Source organism: Astyanax mexicanus, chromosome 18 (assembly GCF_023375975.1).
Source record: "Astyanax mexicanus isolate ESR-SI-001 chromosome 18, AstMex3_surface, whole genome shotgun sequence".
Lineage (NCBI taxonomy): Eukaryota > Metazoa > Chordata > Actinopteri > Characiformes > Acestrorhamphidae > Astyanax > Astyanax mexicanus.
Window position 1 is genome coordinate 30336976 of NC_064425.1, and position 19308 is coordinate 30356283.

General features: G+C 38.6%; 1 protein-coding gene across 8 annotated transcripts in view; it reads right to left on the reverse strand.

Annotated features, from left to right (window-relative positions):
- The window catches only part of rap1gap2a (RAP1 GTPase activating protein 2a), a 208480-nt gene that overhangs the window by 98374 nt on the left and 90798 nt on the right, over window positions 1-19308 (reverse strand). For 2 of the 8 annotated variants that reach the window (XM_022682437.2, XM_022682403.2), the window contains exon 1: window positions 10265-10567. The exons of 4 other annotated variants lie outside the window; for them this stretch is intronic. In XM_022682437.2, coding sequence (XP_022538158.2) covers window positions 10265-10392 — 128 coding nt within the window. In that variant the 5' untranslated portion in view covers window positions 10393-10567. Of the gene's footprint in view, window positions 1-10264; window positions 10572-19308 lie in introns of those variants that run through there. 2 more of the 8 variants (XR_002651630.2, XM_022682802.2) reach the window with 2 other exon arrangements.

The window sequence follows — 19308 nt, forward strand, 5'->3', positions numbered from 1 at the left end:
AGAGTTCATCACTTATCCCAGTGCAGTGAGAATCAAAAGACTAACTTGATACCCCTCTCAATAGTTCATCACTCAGTCCAGTACAGTGAGTATCCAGCCACTAACCAGGTACCCCTCTCAAGAGTCCATCATTCAGTCCAGTACAGTATCACAACACTGAGCAGATATCCCTCTCAAAAGTCTATCATTCAGTCCAGTACAGCGAGTATCAGAGCCCTTGTTGGTTGTGTTTCCCAGTGCAGTTGCTGTATAGGAGCATGGAGTTCAACAGCATTTTACTGTGGTTAATTCTAAAAAATAAAGAACATTTTGTCTTAAGATACAGTGCAGAATGTTACAGAAAACACATAGTAAATCCAACAGGTGTTAAATTTTGTAAGGTTAGATATAGTTGAGTTTTTGGAGGAACATTTTTTTAAATGTCCATTAGAAAAGCCTAGTACAGGGAGTATCATAACATTAACCAGATACCCATCTCAAGAGTCCATCAATTAGTCCTGTACAGTCAGTACAGTAAGTATCAGACCAATAACCAGATACCCCTCTCAAGAGTCCATCATTAAGTCTAGTCCAGTGAGCTTTAGAGTTTTGGTTGTGTTTCACAGTGCAGTTGGAGTACAGGAATTGGAACATCACTAGAAGCTGTGAACAATTACACACCATAGTTCAAAAACACACCATAAATCTAACAGACATTTTGTTAGAATTTTTCTCAGGAAACAAAAGAAAAAAGAGTTCTTTTTGTATATTCACATTTGTGGGATCGGTACCAAAACATGTCTATTATCTCTGATTTATTACTGCCTTAAACAGCTCCAGAATGAGCTACAGTGGTGTAATAAAGCACATATCCATTGTTTTATTGTACACTTTTACTGCAGGGTCATACACAACCCTAAATCTGTCACTGGCTCTACAGCGCCGTTCATAAATCTGTTTTCTGACCTCTTCTGAATGAACAAAACCTGTGTTTCCTCATAGATCAATAGATCATACGTATAGAAACGAAGTAAGTAAGTTATAAAACTGTCGTCTACTCTACAGGCACTCACGTCAATATACGTACGTCCAACGTCCAAGTCAGCGTCACTGTATAACAAGCCTTCTGACCGTTCTGTATTTTTCACTGTTGAATGTGTATGTTTTGACCCTGAAGCTTGGGAGCTTGTCTCCTTCGAATGTAACACAGCTGCTAATCATAAGTGCTTTCTCAGAGAGTGGAGAAAAAGAGAGAGAGAAAGATTGGTAGAGAGAGGAGAGAGAGAGAGAGATGAAAAAAACAAGAGGTAAAGAGGTAAGTAAGAGAAAAAAAGGTCAAACGATCAAGATGAAGCTACAATGAAACGTAGCAAGAAATGAAGGGTAACAGGAAAAGCTGAAGGAGAAGAAAACAGTGTAAGGAGAAGACGGCGCTATGGTAACAGTGTGACTCAATGAGTAAATAAGGAAGGAGACGGCATAATGAGAGGAGCGAATGATGAAACAGGAGAAAATTAACCCTCGTAAAAGACAGAAAGCTGCGAATGACAAAAAGGAAACTGTTTCAATATACAATAATGGTAAAAGGCAGGGACTTGTGTCTTTGGATATTTCTGTGATACATGGAAATAAAACACAAGCACAGGACAATGAAAGAGTGTCATAAAAACACCAATAACTGATTGTGCTCCTTTCGCTTTGTTCTTTAATGGAGAGAAACCCATTAAATCACAACAAAGAAGGTATACTTTGGATGGTGGGTCATTTTTCTTTTTGTCAGCAATGCAATCAGTAACACTGCTTGGGGGGGGGGGGTGTTGTACTGGTGGTACAGTGAGTGGATAAGATACAGAAGATATCTACAGTAGTTGTTCCACCTTGTAGATAAAGTAAAGTCAGAGACAGAAGCTCTCAATCTGTTGCTGCACAGTTTACAGTGTTGGTCATCCTTTAGTTCTGTAGTCCATCAGTGGTCACAGGACACTGTTGGTGGACTATTCTCAGTCCAGCAGTGACACTGAGATGTTTAAAAACTCCAGCAGCACTGCTGTGTCTGATTCACTTGTACCAGTAAAACACAAAGAAAGTGAGAACCAGAACACTAACCTGGTACCCCTCTTAAAAGTACATCACTAAGCTCAGTACAGTGAGAATCAGAACAATAACCAGATACCCCTCTTGAAAGTACATCATTAAGCTCAGTACAGTGAGAATCAGAACAATAACCAGATACCCCTCTTAAAAGTACATAATTAAGCCCAGTATAGTGAGAATTAGAACATTAACCTGATATGCCTCTTAAGAGTACATCAGTAAGCCCAGTACAGTGAGAATCAGAATACTAACCTGATACCCCTCTAAAGAGTACATCACTCAGTCTAGTACAGTGAAAATCAGAACACTAACCTGATGCCCCTGTTAAAAATTCATCACTAAGCAAAGTACAGTGAGAATCACAACACCAACCTGATGCGCCTCTCCAGAGTACATTACTAAGCCCAGCACAGTAAATTTTAAAACACTAACCCAATTCCCTTCTCAACAGTCCATCACTACGCCCAGTACAGTGAGAATCAGAACACTAACCAGATACCCCTCTCAAGAGTACATCACTAAGCCCAGCACAGTAAATAATAAAACACTAACCTAATTCCCTTCTCGAGAGTACATCACTAAGCCCAGTACAGTGAGAATCAGAACACTAACCCGATACCCCTCTCAAGAGTACATCACTAAGCCCAGCACAGTAAATATTAAAACACTAATCCAATTCCCTTCTCAAGAGTCCATCACTAAGCCCAGTACAGTGACAATCAGAACACTAACCTGATACCCCTGTTAAGAATTCATCACTAAGCAAAGTACAGTAAGTATCAGAACACTAACTGGATTCCCCTCTTAAGAGTCTATCACTAAGCCCAGTACAATGAGATAGATAGATAGATAGATAGATAGATAGATAGATAGATAGATAGATAGATAGATAGATAGATAGATAGATAGATAGATAGATAGATAGATAGATAGATAGATAGATAGATAGATAGATAGATAGATAGATAGATAGATAGTTTTTTTTTACTGTTACCAGACACGGATATACTTTAGAATAGTCTGATGTGCAATGAGTTTTGATGGGAGCCGTGATGTTCCTGAAGGCATCCCCTCATCCCTTTCAAAACGGGAAAAAAAAACACCGTCCACCCACACTAAAAACTGATTGGCTGACTCAAAGAGTCTTTACAGAGAACAGGCCAACCACAACCCTTTATGCTTTACATGCACTTCATGAATATTCACACGAGGGAAGCGCCTTTCTGTCCTTTTCCCTCTCTTTTTCCCCCATGTGATTGGTAAAGAACGTCTGTGCCGCCTGAATGCACATTTGTGGGGCGTTCTAGATTCCGGGAGATTTTAAATAATATGCGGGCATCATAGATAATTTTCTTATGCGGTAGACTCCCGCAACTTCTGGGAGACTTGGGACCTCTGCAGTCTAGTGCAGTGAGTATCCGACCACTAACCAGATACCACTCTCAAGAGTCCATCACTGAGTCCAGTGCAGTGAGTACACCTTATACAACAACACCATGTCACTAAAGTGCTTGTTCTGTGGGTTCCTTTGGGGACCATTAAAGAACAGGGTGAAAGGAAGATGAAAAGACAGTATGCAGTATACAGTAGAATTACAAAGTGTTTCTCCATATATGCTCAGTGGAGCTGAGCTATCCTAAAATGGATAATGGGTGGTCATAATGTTATGCTTGATTGATGCATTAAATCATAAAACTTCGAGAAAGCAGACATGCCCCAGAAGATTACAAGCTAGCGTCAAGCTAGTCCAGATTTTATCTAGAGAAACACACAACTGAACAGTGCTAATCACCTTCAAATGACCTGTAATAAAACATGCTTCACCCTTGTTTGACTGGCTTTACGCGTCCGATTTAAAACAAAAGCTGTTTGCCAGTCATTACAAAGCAATCAGCCCTCAGCCAAACAGCCAAAATGACGCCAGCCTTTTCCTCGGTCGCAAATTTATTTTTTTTTTTCTAAGGTACAGATTGGCCCAGGTGCTTTCCATTACAATTATACCCAACCTATCACACACACCAGTGAAAGGGCCCATTTATTTCCATCATGGCGAGCGACTGCACGTTGGGTTTCTGCACTGGAGACACGAGGCTGAAGACGGGAACGTTCCCGAACAGGTCAGAAGGGCGACTCTGACTCAGTGTTCATTGCGCTAAAAAGGCCCGTCTGGAAGTCACTTATCAAATGAGCCCATGCAAATAGGAGCACATGTGGGGACTGTAAACACAAACCATGCTGTGTGTTCCTTGTTTAAATATGAACTAATGATTAGACAGGGAGAGGAACATTTGGCCTTAATAGTTCATGTTTGCACAAGACGTGTGCTGCATCTGCTGTCAAAATTCTAATTTAAACCAATAGTTCTGGACGTCTTCTGCTATCTGGAAACTAAAGGTTGTCCAGTGGCCTAGATGTTATTTGGGGTGGAACCTTTAGATAATATGGAGCAGAAGGTCTAGACAGACTACATGAGGTTCTCCGCACTTGTGTATCTCATGCTTATGTTACCTGTTGGTCGCCTAGCTTTGCCAAACATTCAGACAAAGCAATCCAGACTGTTCTTCTACCTAGTTCCCCAATGGTGGAACAAACTACCTTCTACTACCAGATCAGGAGAATCTCTCGCTATCTTTAAGAAACTCCTGAAGACAGAGCTCTTCAAAGAGCACCTACTCTCCTAACACCTCTAACTAACTACCTTCTACTACCAGATCAGGAGAATCTCTCACTATCTTTAATAAACTCCTGAAGACAGAGCTCTTTAAAGAGCACTTACTCTCCTAACACCTCTTACAAAATACTTCTAACTTCATTTCCTGATTGCCATCTTTTCATTCTTTGTCTCGCTTTTACCTTTTGGCCTCCTAAAATGTTTTTACTTTGAACTTCTACGTCCTCCACTGCTAATATGCATCATTATTTTTAAGTCGCTTTGGATAAAATTGTCAGCTAAATTCAATGTATTGTATTGTACGATATTTGTCAGACTATAAGCTAGGGTGACCAAAAAACGGGTTTTTTTTTCAAAAAGTGAGGAAATGTCCTGGTTTTTAAATTACCTTCATTGGACCAGAGAGCAGTAGACAGCGTGACTATCAATATGGAGCCCTCCCTCCCCCCCTTCTGGTGCAGTCTCACAGTAAGAGCACACAACGCTCCACGCCTCAACCACCTCCCCCCCCCCACCAGGTGTCCTGGTTTACCCAAATGAAAATATGGTCACCCTACTATAAGGCACACTTAAAATCCTTAAAATTTTTCCCAAAAATTGCCAGTTTACCTTTTAATCCAGTGCTCCTTATGTATGAATTTTACCGGTCAAGTATTAGGGAGCAATAAAGCCACTCTGCTGAAGTACAGAGTGAGTTTTCAGTAAAGCTTCTCCAGCAATAAGGCTATGTGCAGCATCATTAGCATTAGCCGCTAACTGCAGCGTTAGCTCTTTTGCCGAGTCTGGATGTTTGCCGTGTTAAAACAAGCTACGTGGGACTAACTGCTAGCTGATACGCTTTACTCACCCAAATAAACAGTTTTCAGTAAAGAAATCTTTGTAGACTTTTAAAAAAAATGTTTTTTTAAGAATTACAGTTTTGTTTACTTATGGCGACATCCTTGCTCACTTCGATGCAGACATCTTTTCTAGTGTTGCTTTATGTGCTTTATAATCCAGTGTGCTTTATGTATGAAAATAGAGCATAAAATAAATGTTCATTAATAGGGCACCTTATAATCCAGTGTGCCTTATAGTCCCAAAAAATACAGTATTGTAATTTGCATTCATGATATTTTAACCTCTTATTCTCCCTGACTCCTTTTTTTTTACACCTTAAGAATTACTATTCAGGTGGCATAGTGGTGTCACAGGCATAGTAGCAGAGGTGCACTCCAGGAGCATAGAGCTGTGGGTTCAATCCCTGGTCTGGTCACTGTCCATGAGTTTGTTGTGTTCTCTCTGTTCCAGTTCTCCGCCCACCTCCCAAAAATACACATGGTAGCTGAATTGGTTATGCTAAAAAGGTGTGAGTGTGTGAGGGAATGGTGGAATGTGGTACCCGGTAATAGACTGGCGCCTTGTCTAGTAGTGCTGCAATATAATATATCACAATATATCACTTCAGCTTCACCCTCTCAAAGACTTGCAATGTCAACAAAAACAAAATAGACTAAATATGTCGTGCTACAAATTGTTCGATTCAAAAGCAAATCGCCACCTTTTTAATTATCAATGATAAATCTGTAAGTGCCAGATTATACAGCTCTGGAAAAAATAAAGAGACCCCTTCAGTTTCTGAATCTATTTCTCTGATTTGGCTATTTATAGGTATATGTTTGAGTAAATGTAAAGCTTTCAGACCTCAAATAAGGAAAATAAAAGTTCTTATTTATAAAGTTTTAAGAGTTCAGAAATCAATATTTGGTGGAAAAACCCTGGTTTTTAATCACAGTTTTTGTAAATCTTGGCATCTTCTCCTCCACCAATCTTACACACTGCTTTTAGATGACTTTGTCACAAAATTCAAGCAGTTCAGCTTGGTTTGACGGCTTGTGATCGTCTTCCTCCTGATTATATTTCAGAGGTTTTCAATTTGTACATATCGTACATATATATGTATATGTATGGTTTGTTTTATTTTACTGTGAATCCACAATTAGTTTAAACTCAAATAAATTAAGTCAAATAGTGTATTTCCAAATATTTCTCAGCAATTTTGAGCTGAGGTGAATATTTGTGACAACATATACATTCAAATGAAGATCTTCCTTTCCTATCTCTAAGTTTCTGATACTCATCATCATTGTGTAGTGATCACCCCCAGGCTACCTTAGGTAAACTTGTAGATCATATAAATATATATTGTATGATTAGCTGCCTGGTTTCTGTGTTGCAGGCTATAAGAAGCAACAAGCATTTTCTGAGCTGCTAACTCTGTGTTGACTCTGTGTTATACTGTTCACTCTATAGCATCTTATATCCCCATCTGTATTTTACTTAAATTAAAGAAAAAAGAAAACTAAATACAAATCTACTTTATTACTTAAAAAAAACATAAAGTAGAATCATTGTACAAAGATATTGATATAATAAAAAAAAATCTGTTAAATTAACTTCAAAATTAGGCATAATAACTACATGTTTTAAGTCTAATTAAGTCAAGCAACAAATTACCTGAAATTATTTCATTAAATTCCACTTACCAAGGTTTACAGTGTGATGAATACGCAGATGGCATTGTTAGCATCAGAACTATTGCAACATTTTTATATATGTTTGTTTTCTTTTATAGCACAATATACATTGCAGAACAACAAAAAATACATTTTAAGATGTTTTAACACCACTTTACAAAATTAAGACAAAATTAAGACCAGACGTCAGATTCACAAATGGCAAAAAAGCATGAAACACCAATATTAAGCTGGCAATTCCTGTATTTCCTAAAACTTGTAATTTAAGCATATGAAACATAAATTAATAAAACCCATACTTCATACACAGAAAATAGGGACCAGCACAACACTGGGGTTATCCATTTACTTTTCCCTATGCCTACTGTAGCATCTTCTGTAGCTAAGAGCAATTAATAAACTTGTGTAAAATAGCACCCGCAATAGCCATAAATAATGATGTTGGTTTTACTTAGCTTGCATTAGATCAACAAGCTAACATGCATAAAACAAATAGGAAATTACTAAATGCAATGTAAATTGTATTTATTGTCCGTGGGATGTTTTTTTTTTTTACATTTCAAAGATTTAAGGGAAATAATTATTATTTTTAAGCTAAATTAATTTATACAAGACTTTATGAAGATCCACAGACACCCTGTATCTATTGCTGATTTGAACGAAGTGGAGGTGAAGACAGATGGATAAACGGGTGGATAAATAGCCTCATGGACAGATGGATGGGTTACTGTTCAGCAACTACATGCAAAGTTGTTGCTAAGCTAAGCTGTTCCTAAGTTATAAGTCTAAAACATCACAGGAAGGAATAAAGCCAGGTACCATCAGTGGTTCCAAAAACCTTAAGAAAGTAAAAGACCTTCAACTGAAAAGCTATTTAGGGTTTAGAATAGCTCTTTTCTAAGGCATTCCTCCAAAATAACCTTTTCAGCACCTGTTATTTTTAAGAGCTTATCCCGAGAGACTCCACCGGACTAGCTGGGAAGTGGTGGCATGAGGCAAATTAAGGGCAGATTTGAAAAGGTTGAAAACTGTCCAGTCTACTGGGAGACTCATAGAAACAGCCTTTCCTCAACTCCCTTATGTCCACTGTCTGCTCTGGCCAGTAACCCCACTGGAAAGAACAGCTTACCAACACTCGCCCTTTCAACTTTCTCACCTTTTGTTTCCTTCTCTTGCTTCTCTCCTCAGCCCATTTCTCTGAGCTGTGATTCTCATTCTGGATACTCCACAGAGATGCTCTTTGTGAGCATCCCTGGAGATAGAGTGGCCACTTTTGTACGAGGGTTCTCCATTACCACTCGTTTTGGAGTGACTGATGCACACCTGTCCTTGCAACTGAAGTGCCTTTTCTCTTGTACAAATGTTCCTCAGTGGTTTCTATAACAAATGCATACAGACACACAAAAAAACTCTCCCTAACGAGGGTTTGTCATCAGGTTAATCAATCCAGTACTGGGCAATCCATGTTCTCCTTCCTCTCTTGCAAATATGGTGGCATAGTCCTTGTTCTAACACACCTGATCCAACTAATTGGACAATTATCAACATCCTCCTGAAGCTAAAGAAGGTGTGGCAAAGCAGGTAAACACAAAAGGGTACAGGACGCCTTGAGCACGAGACAACCTTAAATATCCTGCAAGTCAACCCTCTGAGTTAGCAGAGAAACGACTCCTAAAGGTCTGCCTTAAAAAGAATTCCTCAAAGAGAGACCCTAAAGAATTGCCTTTATGCAATGTAAATATTCAATGCCAATGAAAGGTTTTCCCAGAACTGCACACCCAAGCCAATATTTTGCCAACTGAAGAACCCTTATTCCCACCTAAAGAGTGCCATCCAAGACTGACCAAGTGGTACCACAAGTAGTCCCCCAAGAGGGTAAACTAAGCCAACCAGGTGCTGAAAGAACCTGAAAGAGTTCACCTACTGTCTTCTTTCTGTCTTTTACACACAAGATATGACAGTATAAAGAATATTTCTGACAGCTAAAGAACCTCCATGCAATGTTAATGTTCCAATGCCAATGGAAGCTTTTTCCTGGAACTGAACAGCCAAGCAAATTGAAGAACCCTAATTTCTACCTAAAGTCCAAGACTGACCAAGTGGCCACCCATTGATGAAAAAAAAAGAGACATTCACCCACATGCCAGGCTAAAGAACCTTTTTAACATTGAAAGGACCTTAAAAATGACAGTGCAAAGATTCAATGCCAATGGGAGTTTTTGTTTTTCCAGAACTGCACACCCAAGCCAATATTTTGCGAACTAAAGAAGTTTTATTCCCACCAAAAGAGTGCCCTCCAAGAGTGACCAAATGGTACCACAAGTAGGAAGAGGGTAAACTACTCAGACCAGGTGCTGAAAGAACCTGAAAGAGTTCACCTATTTTTCACATATTTTCTTCGTTTTCTACACATGATATGCCAGTGTAAAGAATCTTTCTGACAGCTAAAGAACTTAAGGTTTCAATCCCAATGGAAGATTTTTCCAGGAGCTGTACATCCAAGCCAATTGAATTACTCTTATTGCCACATTATTGCACCCCCAGGAAGGTAAACCAAGCCGACCAGTTGAGACATTTACCCACATGCCAGTCTAAAGAACCTTTTTCAAATGTAAAGAACCTTGTCAATGACATAATGTAAAGATTCAATGCCAGAACTGCACAAATAAGCCAGGTGGTTACCTGTTGAAGAACACATATTCCTTCTACTTCTACTTAAAGTCTACTAGCAACCAAAGGATGTCCTTAGATGCTCTTGCAAGAAGGGTAACAAAGGGTATAGGGTCAGGGTATAAAAACAGTGAAGTTCACCCACATGCCAGTCTAAAAACCTTTAATGCCAATAGAAGGTTTTCCAAGAACTGCACATCCAAGCCAAACTCTCTCTTGAGGAACCCTTATTCCCAGCCAAGAGTCCAAGAGTGACCAAGTGGTCCCAGAAGTGGCCCGCAAAGAAGGTAAACTCAGTAGACATGGTGCTGAAAGAACAGACAAGTTCACCCACCGTTCTTGCTCTCCTTTCTCCCTCTCTCTTTCCTTGTGTCTCCTGGACTTGTGAAGTAGTCCAATGAGGATAACCGCGGCCCGGATTCCGGCTTTCTTAGACTGGACGTTGGCTCCGGACTCGGACATTGTGCCTGGCCCTGGTGTTGGTCAGCCGGCCCCAGTTGTGCCCCAGCCTTTAGACCAGGGATGTGATCCACTGCTAGAACACAACCAACCTCTGCACCACCGGCTGTGAAAGTGTGCATCTCCGTCCACCTCTCGCTCCTTCTCTCCCTCTCTCCTTCCCTCTCTTGCTCCCTCCTTCCCCGGCACTCGCTGCCTACCCTCTCCTCCACCTGATAGGAAGCTTCTATTCCTGGCTCCACCCCATCACCTCCCCTCTCCCTCCCTCTGCCCAAAAACCCCTCCCCCAAAGCGCTCCACTCCAGCCTTATTTGTTTCCATCTGTGTGCTTTCCTGGCCTCCTCTCGTCTCTGAAGCTGGGACTTTCCCCCTGCGTGATAAAAGAAACCACTCTGCACTCTCGCTCCTTTTCTGTCTCTGTCTCACTAGTAATGCAACTCAAGTTCAGTTTTTCATCTTCACTGCCGGTCACTTTCCCTCACATCTTTCCATTCTGATCAAAACCACTGGCTCTGACTAGAAGCACTGTGTCTCCATTGTGTGCATTGAGCATTCAAAGAGGAAAGAGCTTCAAGGGAAAAGATGATTCCGTGGTTTCTGATATACATCTCCTTGCATGGGCTGCTGGTGAGTGTTGAGGTGGTGTGTTTGTGGGTCAGAGTCTAGCTTTGTTGGTCTAAAGTGCTGCCACAGTTCGGAAAACACCAGTCCCTCTCAATGGTGTCCAAGGCTACTTTCACACAGCAGATAAAAAAAGTGACAAAAAGTGACTTTTTTGACTTATGTTACACAAATGTTTCATTTGTGTCACAGTGTGATCTTTAAGGCTGCACAATGAATATAGTCGATTTAAACATCAATTGTGAATAATTAAACATTTATAACAGCTCCACACTACACTAAGTGCACAAAGTAGAAAAGAGATAATGGGCTCAATCACACAGTAAACCCTCAACTGGATCTGTGTCTTCAAAAGTGCCCAACCACGGCCGATAACACACAGTATTTATTCCCTACATATCAATATGTTCCACATTTATACTTCATCGGGCATTTATTATTATAATTTTTTTTTCTCAAATGTTTCCCCCTTTCCTCAATTTCCATGGCCAATTACCCAACCCACTCATTAGGACTCCCCGAAAGCCAGCGTACTTAGAGTAATTGCAGCGACTCGTTTCTAAAACATAAGCTCACAGATGCCTTGTGCTGATTGACATCACTCTTAGGAGTGATGTGGGGGGAGACCGAAATCTGACTACCCAGAGAGAGCAAGGCCAATTGTGCTCTCTCAGGGCTCCAGCAGCTGATGGCAAGTTATATGAACAGGATTCAAACCGGCGATCTCCTGATTATAGTTTGCTTCATAAAGCAATAAAGGGGAATGGCAGAAACAGTCGTTGACTATTTAACTAATTTCAGATTAGTCAATTACCAATTACAGATTAGTCAATTATCTGGCAACCCTAAAGAAATGTTATCTGACTTTTTTAAAGATTTAGAGGAGGGATAGTGAGGAAACAGACATCATAAACATTTGGGTTAATGTCTCTCTTATATAAAGTCCCTCTGGCAATATTAGAAGGTTTGTGCTGCAACTGCTTGGTGTTTCTAATAAAATGGCAGAATGTGGCTGCAGCATTTAAAAAAAAAGAAAAATATCAACACGTGTCAAAAAACAAGACTATTTTACAGCAAGCTTGAACACTATAACTCCTGTAATTCTGGTAGGTATGAAACCGAAACTTTACGTGAAGCGTTGCTGCTTTTCAAATGTCACATATAAATCACATTAAAAAGACTGTGTGAAGAGTCTAAAATAACCATCGGATTTGGACCACTTTCGATTGTCTGGTTTCCACTATCTGTTTGTGCCTCCCTTTTGTTGGATTTTCTTTCAGCCTTGAATGAAGGCACTCCATTCTCTGGCTCTACGATGACCTTCTGTTTCCAGATGGTCGTTTCTCTGGTTCATTAGAGCTTTTTTCTTCTTTCAACCTCGATGGGTTTTACTCTCTAAACAACAGCCACCCTACCGCCTGTTGAGTTTGGAAGACCTGGAACCTTAACATGTGACTTTTTTTCACTAGGTCCTGCAAAACCTGCTGGTTTTCAAACACAGCTATCACTAGACACTAGGACTCGTGCCAAAAAACACCAAGAACATCAAGAACCGAGACCATCCCCTTCCCCAACGTCAATAGCCTACTGTATGCTTTGTCATTACTCAGCAGTCACTGACATGGAAAACTCTAGAATTTTGAGATTTAAGATGCTATACTGCCATTCAAATACAAAGGGCCTCAGTCACAGGAAGGCCTGGTGAGTTCAGAGTTCTCATTATTTATATATATATATATATATATATATATATATATATATATATATATATATATATATATATATATATATATATATATATAAAGTCTTCTGATGCCAGAAAAAATATGTTAGAAAAATGACCCTAAAGATGCTGAGATCACACACAGTTTAAGAAGTGACCACCATTAAAGCTCTCCACTTGGTAGTTGGCAGTCACTATCAACATGCCAGTGTTTTATCGGTTGAGTATTGTTATACACCAGTATTGTGCAATGAGTCAATGAGCCGCTGAACAAGCCTCTTTAATGTCAGTGAGCAAACACAGCTTTTGTTTTGCACACTGTTTGAACTGTGAGAGCTCTTAGCTACCCGGTGAACTGGGAGTGTAATTAAGTTGACCTTGGTAAAGAAAAAATAGAGCAATGCAAACTTTCCTAAAAAAAACATGAACATTTTAAGATGTTCAATGTACTTTATTTACACACAGCCCTGTAAAAAGAGTAGGATTCTAGTTAATTAGCCACTGAGCCAATTGAGGTTTACAGTTATTAAAAAAAAAGTAAGTGAGCACTTAAAAATAATGAGTTTCTTTGATTTTACCCAATTGAGAATAATCTGGAATATAATCAAGAGGAAGATGGATGATCACAAGCCATCAAACCAAACTGAACTGCTTGAATTTTTGCACCAGGAGTAAAGGCATAAAGTTATCCAAAAGCAGTGTGTAAGACTGGTGGAGGAGAACATGCCAAGATGCTTGAAAACTGTGATAAAAAAACAGGGTTATTCCACCAAATATGGATTTCTAAACTCTTATAACTCTTAAAAGGTCTGAAAGCTCGGCATCTTTTTTTTTTTTTCATACATTTCTCATTTTCTGCAAATAAATGCTCTAAATGACAATATTTTATATTTGGAATTTGGGAGAAATGTTGTCTGTAGTTTATAGAATAAAACAACATTGTTCACTTTACTCAAACATATACCTATAAATAGCAAAAATCAGAGAACCTGATTCAGAAACTGAAGTGGTCTCTTAATTTTTTCCAGAGCTGTATATTGAAGTGCTGTATCATGTCCCATGACTTTTGTCATATCCAATAAAAGCTAAAAAGGCTGCTGGATATGTGTTTGGATCCTCTTACATTGAATGTTGGTGTGATATCTGCCATCTTGTCTGGTCACATGGACAGTTTTAACCTGAAACCACAGGTCATGATAATTACTAATTACTATCAAGCACCGTCTTTCCGTCTTTGCTATCGTAACGACGGGAAAAGTACACCTTGTGCATCTCGCACAAAGGAAAGTGACATAGCAACAGGCAATCGTTCATGTTCTATTATACCACAGTTAGTTCCGACCCTGCAATATGATTGGCTGAGAGGAGTTTTATGAGTGACATTATCAGCCATTAATGCACTGTGACCGAAGCTCTCCCTGTATTACTCCACCACATACAGGTAACCTAGCAACGATGTAGCGCTTACAAACCAAACAGTGCAGCTACAAACAGAGCAGAAATTGAACTATTGTAACTCGCAGAGTGTTTATAACCAAACAGATCGATTTTTTTCATCTTCTTTAACTTAAAATCTTTGGTACCACTTTAAAATAAGACTACCCTTATAAAGGGTTTATAAATGATTTATGAAGTAGATTATTAATTACTATTGATTAGGTTGTAAATTAGTAGTTACAACACATCAATTGAAAAAATAACATTGATTTGTTGTTTGCTTAGTCATTTATTTCAACTTTTTGCTTAGTCATTTCATTTATAGTAAATAGTTAAACATATTTACAGATATATTAATGTGACAGGTTTAATGCTAACTGATCGAAAACACAAAGTAAAATCAATATATAGAAAGATCTGAGGTTGACTGTATAAATTAGTGTGGAATTACTATTTTGCAAATGTTCAGCTCAATTAATAATATGAATTTATTAATTGTTATTTATATGCTTTAACGTATTTGCAACCTAATTAATAACCATTAATAAACCCCTTTATAAACCATTTATAAACCCTTTATAAAGGTAGTCTAATTTTAAAGTGGTACCAAATCTTTTTATAAACAGCAAAAATGGAACTGTGGTATAATCACATTAATACACTCGAGGTTCATGCTATAACATGTACAGGGGTTGGACAATGAAACCCTAAATTCAAATTGGACCAGCCTTCATTAATTGCACATTGCACCAGTAAGAGAGAGGTTGACGGTTCAGTTATTGCAATGCACACAACATTATGGGTGACATACCAGAGTTTAAAAGAGGACAAATTGTTGGTGCACGTCTTGCTGGCGCATCTGTGAGCAAGACAGCAAGTCTTTGTGATGTATCAAGAGCCACGGTATCCAGGGTAATGTCAGCATACCACCAAGAAGGACCAACCACATCCAACAGGATTAACTGTGGATGCAAGAGGAAGCTGTCTGAAAGAGATTGTTGGTGTTTCTGGTGGGTTGGTTGTTTGTAGCTTGCTAGCTAAATTTACCATGTCTTATTACAATCAATGTATTTTTAACCATTTTAATGATCTTTATTTAGCTACCAATATTTAATACAAATGCACATTTCATAAATAATATATATTTATTTTTTTTATATATATATTTTGTGCTCATGCAGCATGAGCAAGGCAACATGTGTTTAACCTTTCTCACAAGATAGCACCTCACCACTCACAATAATGGCGTGGGTGTGTAACACTCCTCGATCCACAGCAGTGTCACATGTGTACCAGAAATACATCATAGAAGGCATTGATAACCACCCACAGAGGACCCACAGTGCAGTGGGTGTTAATGATCGTGACCGGCGGCATCTGGCTAGACTTGTCCAGACAAGTGAAACAGACAAGCGACACAGCTTGGTGCAGCGTTCTTTAGCTTCCACGGATCATGCCAAAAGTCACGGGACGTGCTACTTTTTTTCTGTCTCCCTTCTGTGTCCCATCACTTTTGGCGCTCCAGCTTGTGACACCGTAGTTTTTTAAGCAGTGATGTGAAGAGTGAGAGTCAGTGGAGACATCATGAGTGATGGATATGGGTTGAGACGTCTCTCCGGAATGATAAACGGAATCCCGTCGGGAACGCCACGGGGTGAACGGAACATGATCCACTTTCTTCTGTTGTTTCACAATTTAAGGAAGGAGGAGAGGAGGCATTAAAACAACTTCTTCATGTGAAGGCCGGGCTTGTGAAAGGCCTCATGGGAAACACACACACACACACACACACACACATATACATATCAACATGTGCACAAAACTCACACCTTATCTCCCAGCCTCCCTTTAGTGCGTAATACACACACACCTCAGCATCCCACAGGAAATCACCTGACAAGGTCCTCTTCTAAACATCCTCAGCACCTAGCACAGACACACACACACACTCACCACACACACACACTTAATGCCTCAGTGCATACCACAATGCACTCACCTACCTTTTCAACTCCCAATTGTTCCATCACCTCCCAAAAGCAGACACACACACACACACGCACACACACACACCCCTCACCCACTCAACAGAAGTCTTTGTCAACGTCCGTCACACATAAGGTGTCCAGTAAAGCAGCATCGTACATCACCCAGACCTGCTCTACACAATCGCTGTCAGCTGCTCTATAAATGTGACACCTACAGTGGCAGCCAGACGCGGCAGGTTCGCACTGTTCCTGCCTACTACACACACACCCGCCCACACACACACCTACACACACACACACACACACACATACAAAGTATACAGAGTGATAATACCACCCTGGTAAAGCTTATTTCCCAAAGGTGAAAACATCACTTTCCCTCAAACAAAAGCACGGCTCCCTTCACAGCGCTTTCACCACCGGAGGCATATATACCCTTTAAAAGACAGATAGATACGCATTATAAACGTATAAACGCACACTTACGACGACTTACGACGACTTACGACGACTTACGACCTCTCCCAACCTCCTTATTCATATCCAATTCCCTTTCATTTTAAACCCACGTTAAGTTATGTACTAAATGCAGTGTTTCACTAAAAAAAGAGTAATGTACTGTATTCAGGTTTTATTCAGCCAAGCCCATTACTTTCACAGGAATACAATATATCAAGACTGTGCTAATATAATGCGCTTATTAGCCTGTGTGAACCGTGACTAAGCCTGGCCTTCAGATCAACCCACACATGTTCAAATCATGTTAAAAAAGTGGGGGAAAGGTGAATCAAGGGGTTGTTTAAAAAGTATAGCCCCAAGGTAATATTGTGTATTCAGACCACAGACACTGTAACCAATTGCTGTTTTTTTTTTTTCAGTAAAATCATACAGTAAATAATGATGTTTAACAATGTTCCACTTATATATATGTAGATTTAACTGTAAAATTAAAGTAAAAACAGGTGGTTAGACTAAAGAAGTTTCCCCAAGAATTGACTGCTTTGTTGTGAGACACAATATAAAAGTTACATCTTTGCTATTGGCTCCTGAAGACGTAACTTTTATATTGGCTTCTGAAATCATTAATTTGAGTATTTATTATATTTGGGCACCCCTAACTCACCATCAGTGTGGACTGCCTACTGAGAGAAGCTTTGTTTGTGGATTTAGTTATATAGTTAATATATATTATATATATATTATATATAAATATATATTATTATATACCACAAGTAAGGCTCTACTGGTAACAACATAATATACTGTCATACATAAGTCATACATTAAGATTTTATTGTTCAAAGTATAGCAGATTTGGACTGTACATGTAAAAATGAGGGTGTTAATGCACATGATTTATTTGCAATCAATAATGCGTAATTATTAAATAAATATTATTTTTTTACACGACCAAGTTTGACCCTAATTTCCGCCCGTAATCTGCCCTGCCCCCACCCAATGTTTGTGGTGAGAACATGATCTGGTCTCGATCCGACCCAGCTATCAAATATACTTATTTTTAATTGAGCTAAACTGCTGATTAGGCGCAGTTTAATTTGATATATTAGCCAAATAACAACTTGCACACACACCAAAGGATAACAAAACTTTACTTTTATATTAATTAATTTTACTTTTTTTAAATATAATTTAGAGTATTCAGAGGTGAAATTACTTTGATCTTTTTTCTTTTTGGAAGGCCCTACCTCTGCTTTCCTTTTTTTTTTTGGAAAAAAAGCCTTTATTTGACAGAAATTGACAGTTACAATATCACAAGAAATTGCACAACATCAAAAACATTTAATATCATATTACAATAATTATTAATATTGCCTCCGCCATGATCTGCTTTCTCTCACTTACTGAACAAATCCCGTCCGGGAGGGGGGAAAAACACTGCCCGCCCACACTACAAAAAAGGGGGGGCAAAAAGAGGAAAACTATGCTTTGGAATGTTTAACTTACATTTTTATTGATTCTTTGATTCAATTCATAAAAAATAACCCAATTCTATGTCTGTTAACACATTTCAGTCTACTGCTTTACTCTACTCCTTCTCTGATGACCTTAAGTCACCTCTTGGCACACATTTTACAGTATATGCAATATGAAGCCACTGTTAGGAAGACATTAGCCAGACATTTGCTATTAAACCCAGATTTTTAAAACACATTATGATAATCATATTAGGAATATTATGTTAAGGTTGTTACATATAAGCCACCAAGTGTGACAATTCAATTATTCTGTGTATGTATTACATAAGCCATTCACAAATGAACAGGAGATGGAAATCAGTTCCAGGTATGAGTAATGATATTTCTAACATCTGTTTAGAATCAGTAAATATTTATATATTTCAATAAATATTTACCCAGTTGACTAAGAGAGAACTCCTACAGGTCATATGAGAGTCTAAAACAGCCATTTAAAACTTCATTATCTGATTTATTTGGACATTCAGCAAACACAGCCTCTAAAGACTATCAGCCTCGGTAAGAACAAAGAAGGGGAAGAGTGTTTGGGAGGAGAGAAAGCCGCTTTTAAAGGACTTATATTATGAAAAACTACATTTCTCTGGCTTTTTGGGCTTCTGTTTTTTTTATTTATGTCAGAGTTTAATGTTTCTGTTTAGGGTTTTATAACAACCAGTTAAAAAGTACAATAAGAAGAGATGCTATGATGAGTAACGAAGCAAATCAGACGTTTTGGAGTGAAATAAGACGGATCCCATAAGACTAAGAAGAATCAAAAGCTAGTAAAACAGTTAGGACCTAATAACAATCCAAAAAAGGATAGAAAAATAGTAAAGAAGCAAATCAGAGTCTGTAACAGACAGTGTTGGGAAGGTTACTTTTAAAATGTAATCCCTTACAGATTACTGATTACATCACTCAAAATGTAATTTGTAACGTAATCAGTTACATTACTTCAAGTGAGTAACGTAATCTGATTACTTTGGATTACTTACAATATTGTCGTTTTTTTAAGAATGTAGCAACCACATACTTATTTTTCTTTCCAGTTAACAAATAGATAAACAAATAGATAAACAAAAAGCCTTTTCAACCACTCTATAAAAATACTTATGAAACCATTTCATCAAACAATTTTATGAAAACACTTCTATAAATTGATAATAAAACAATT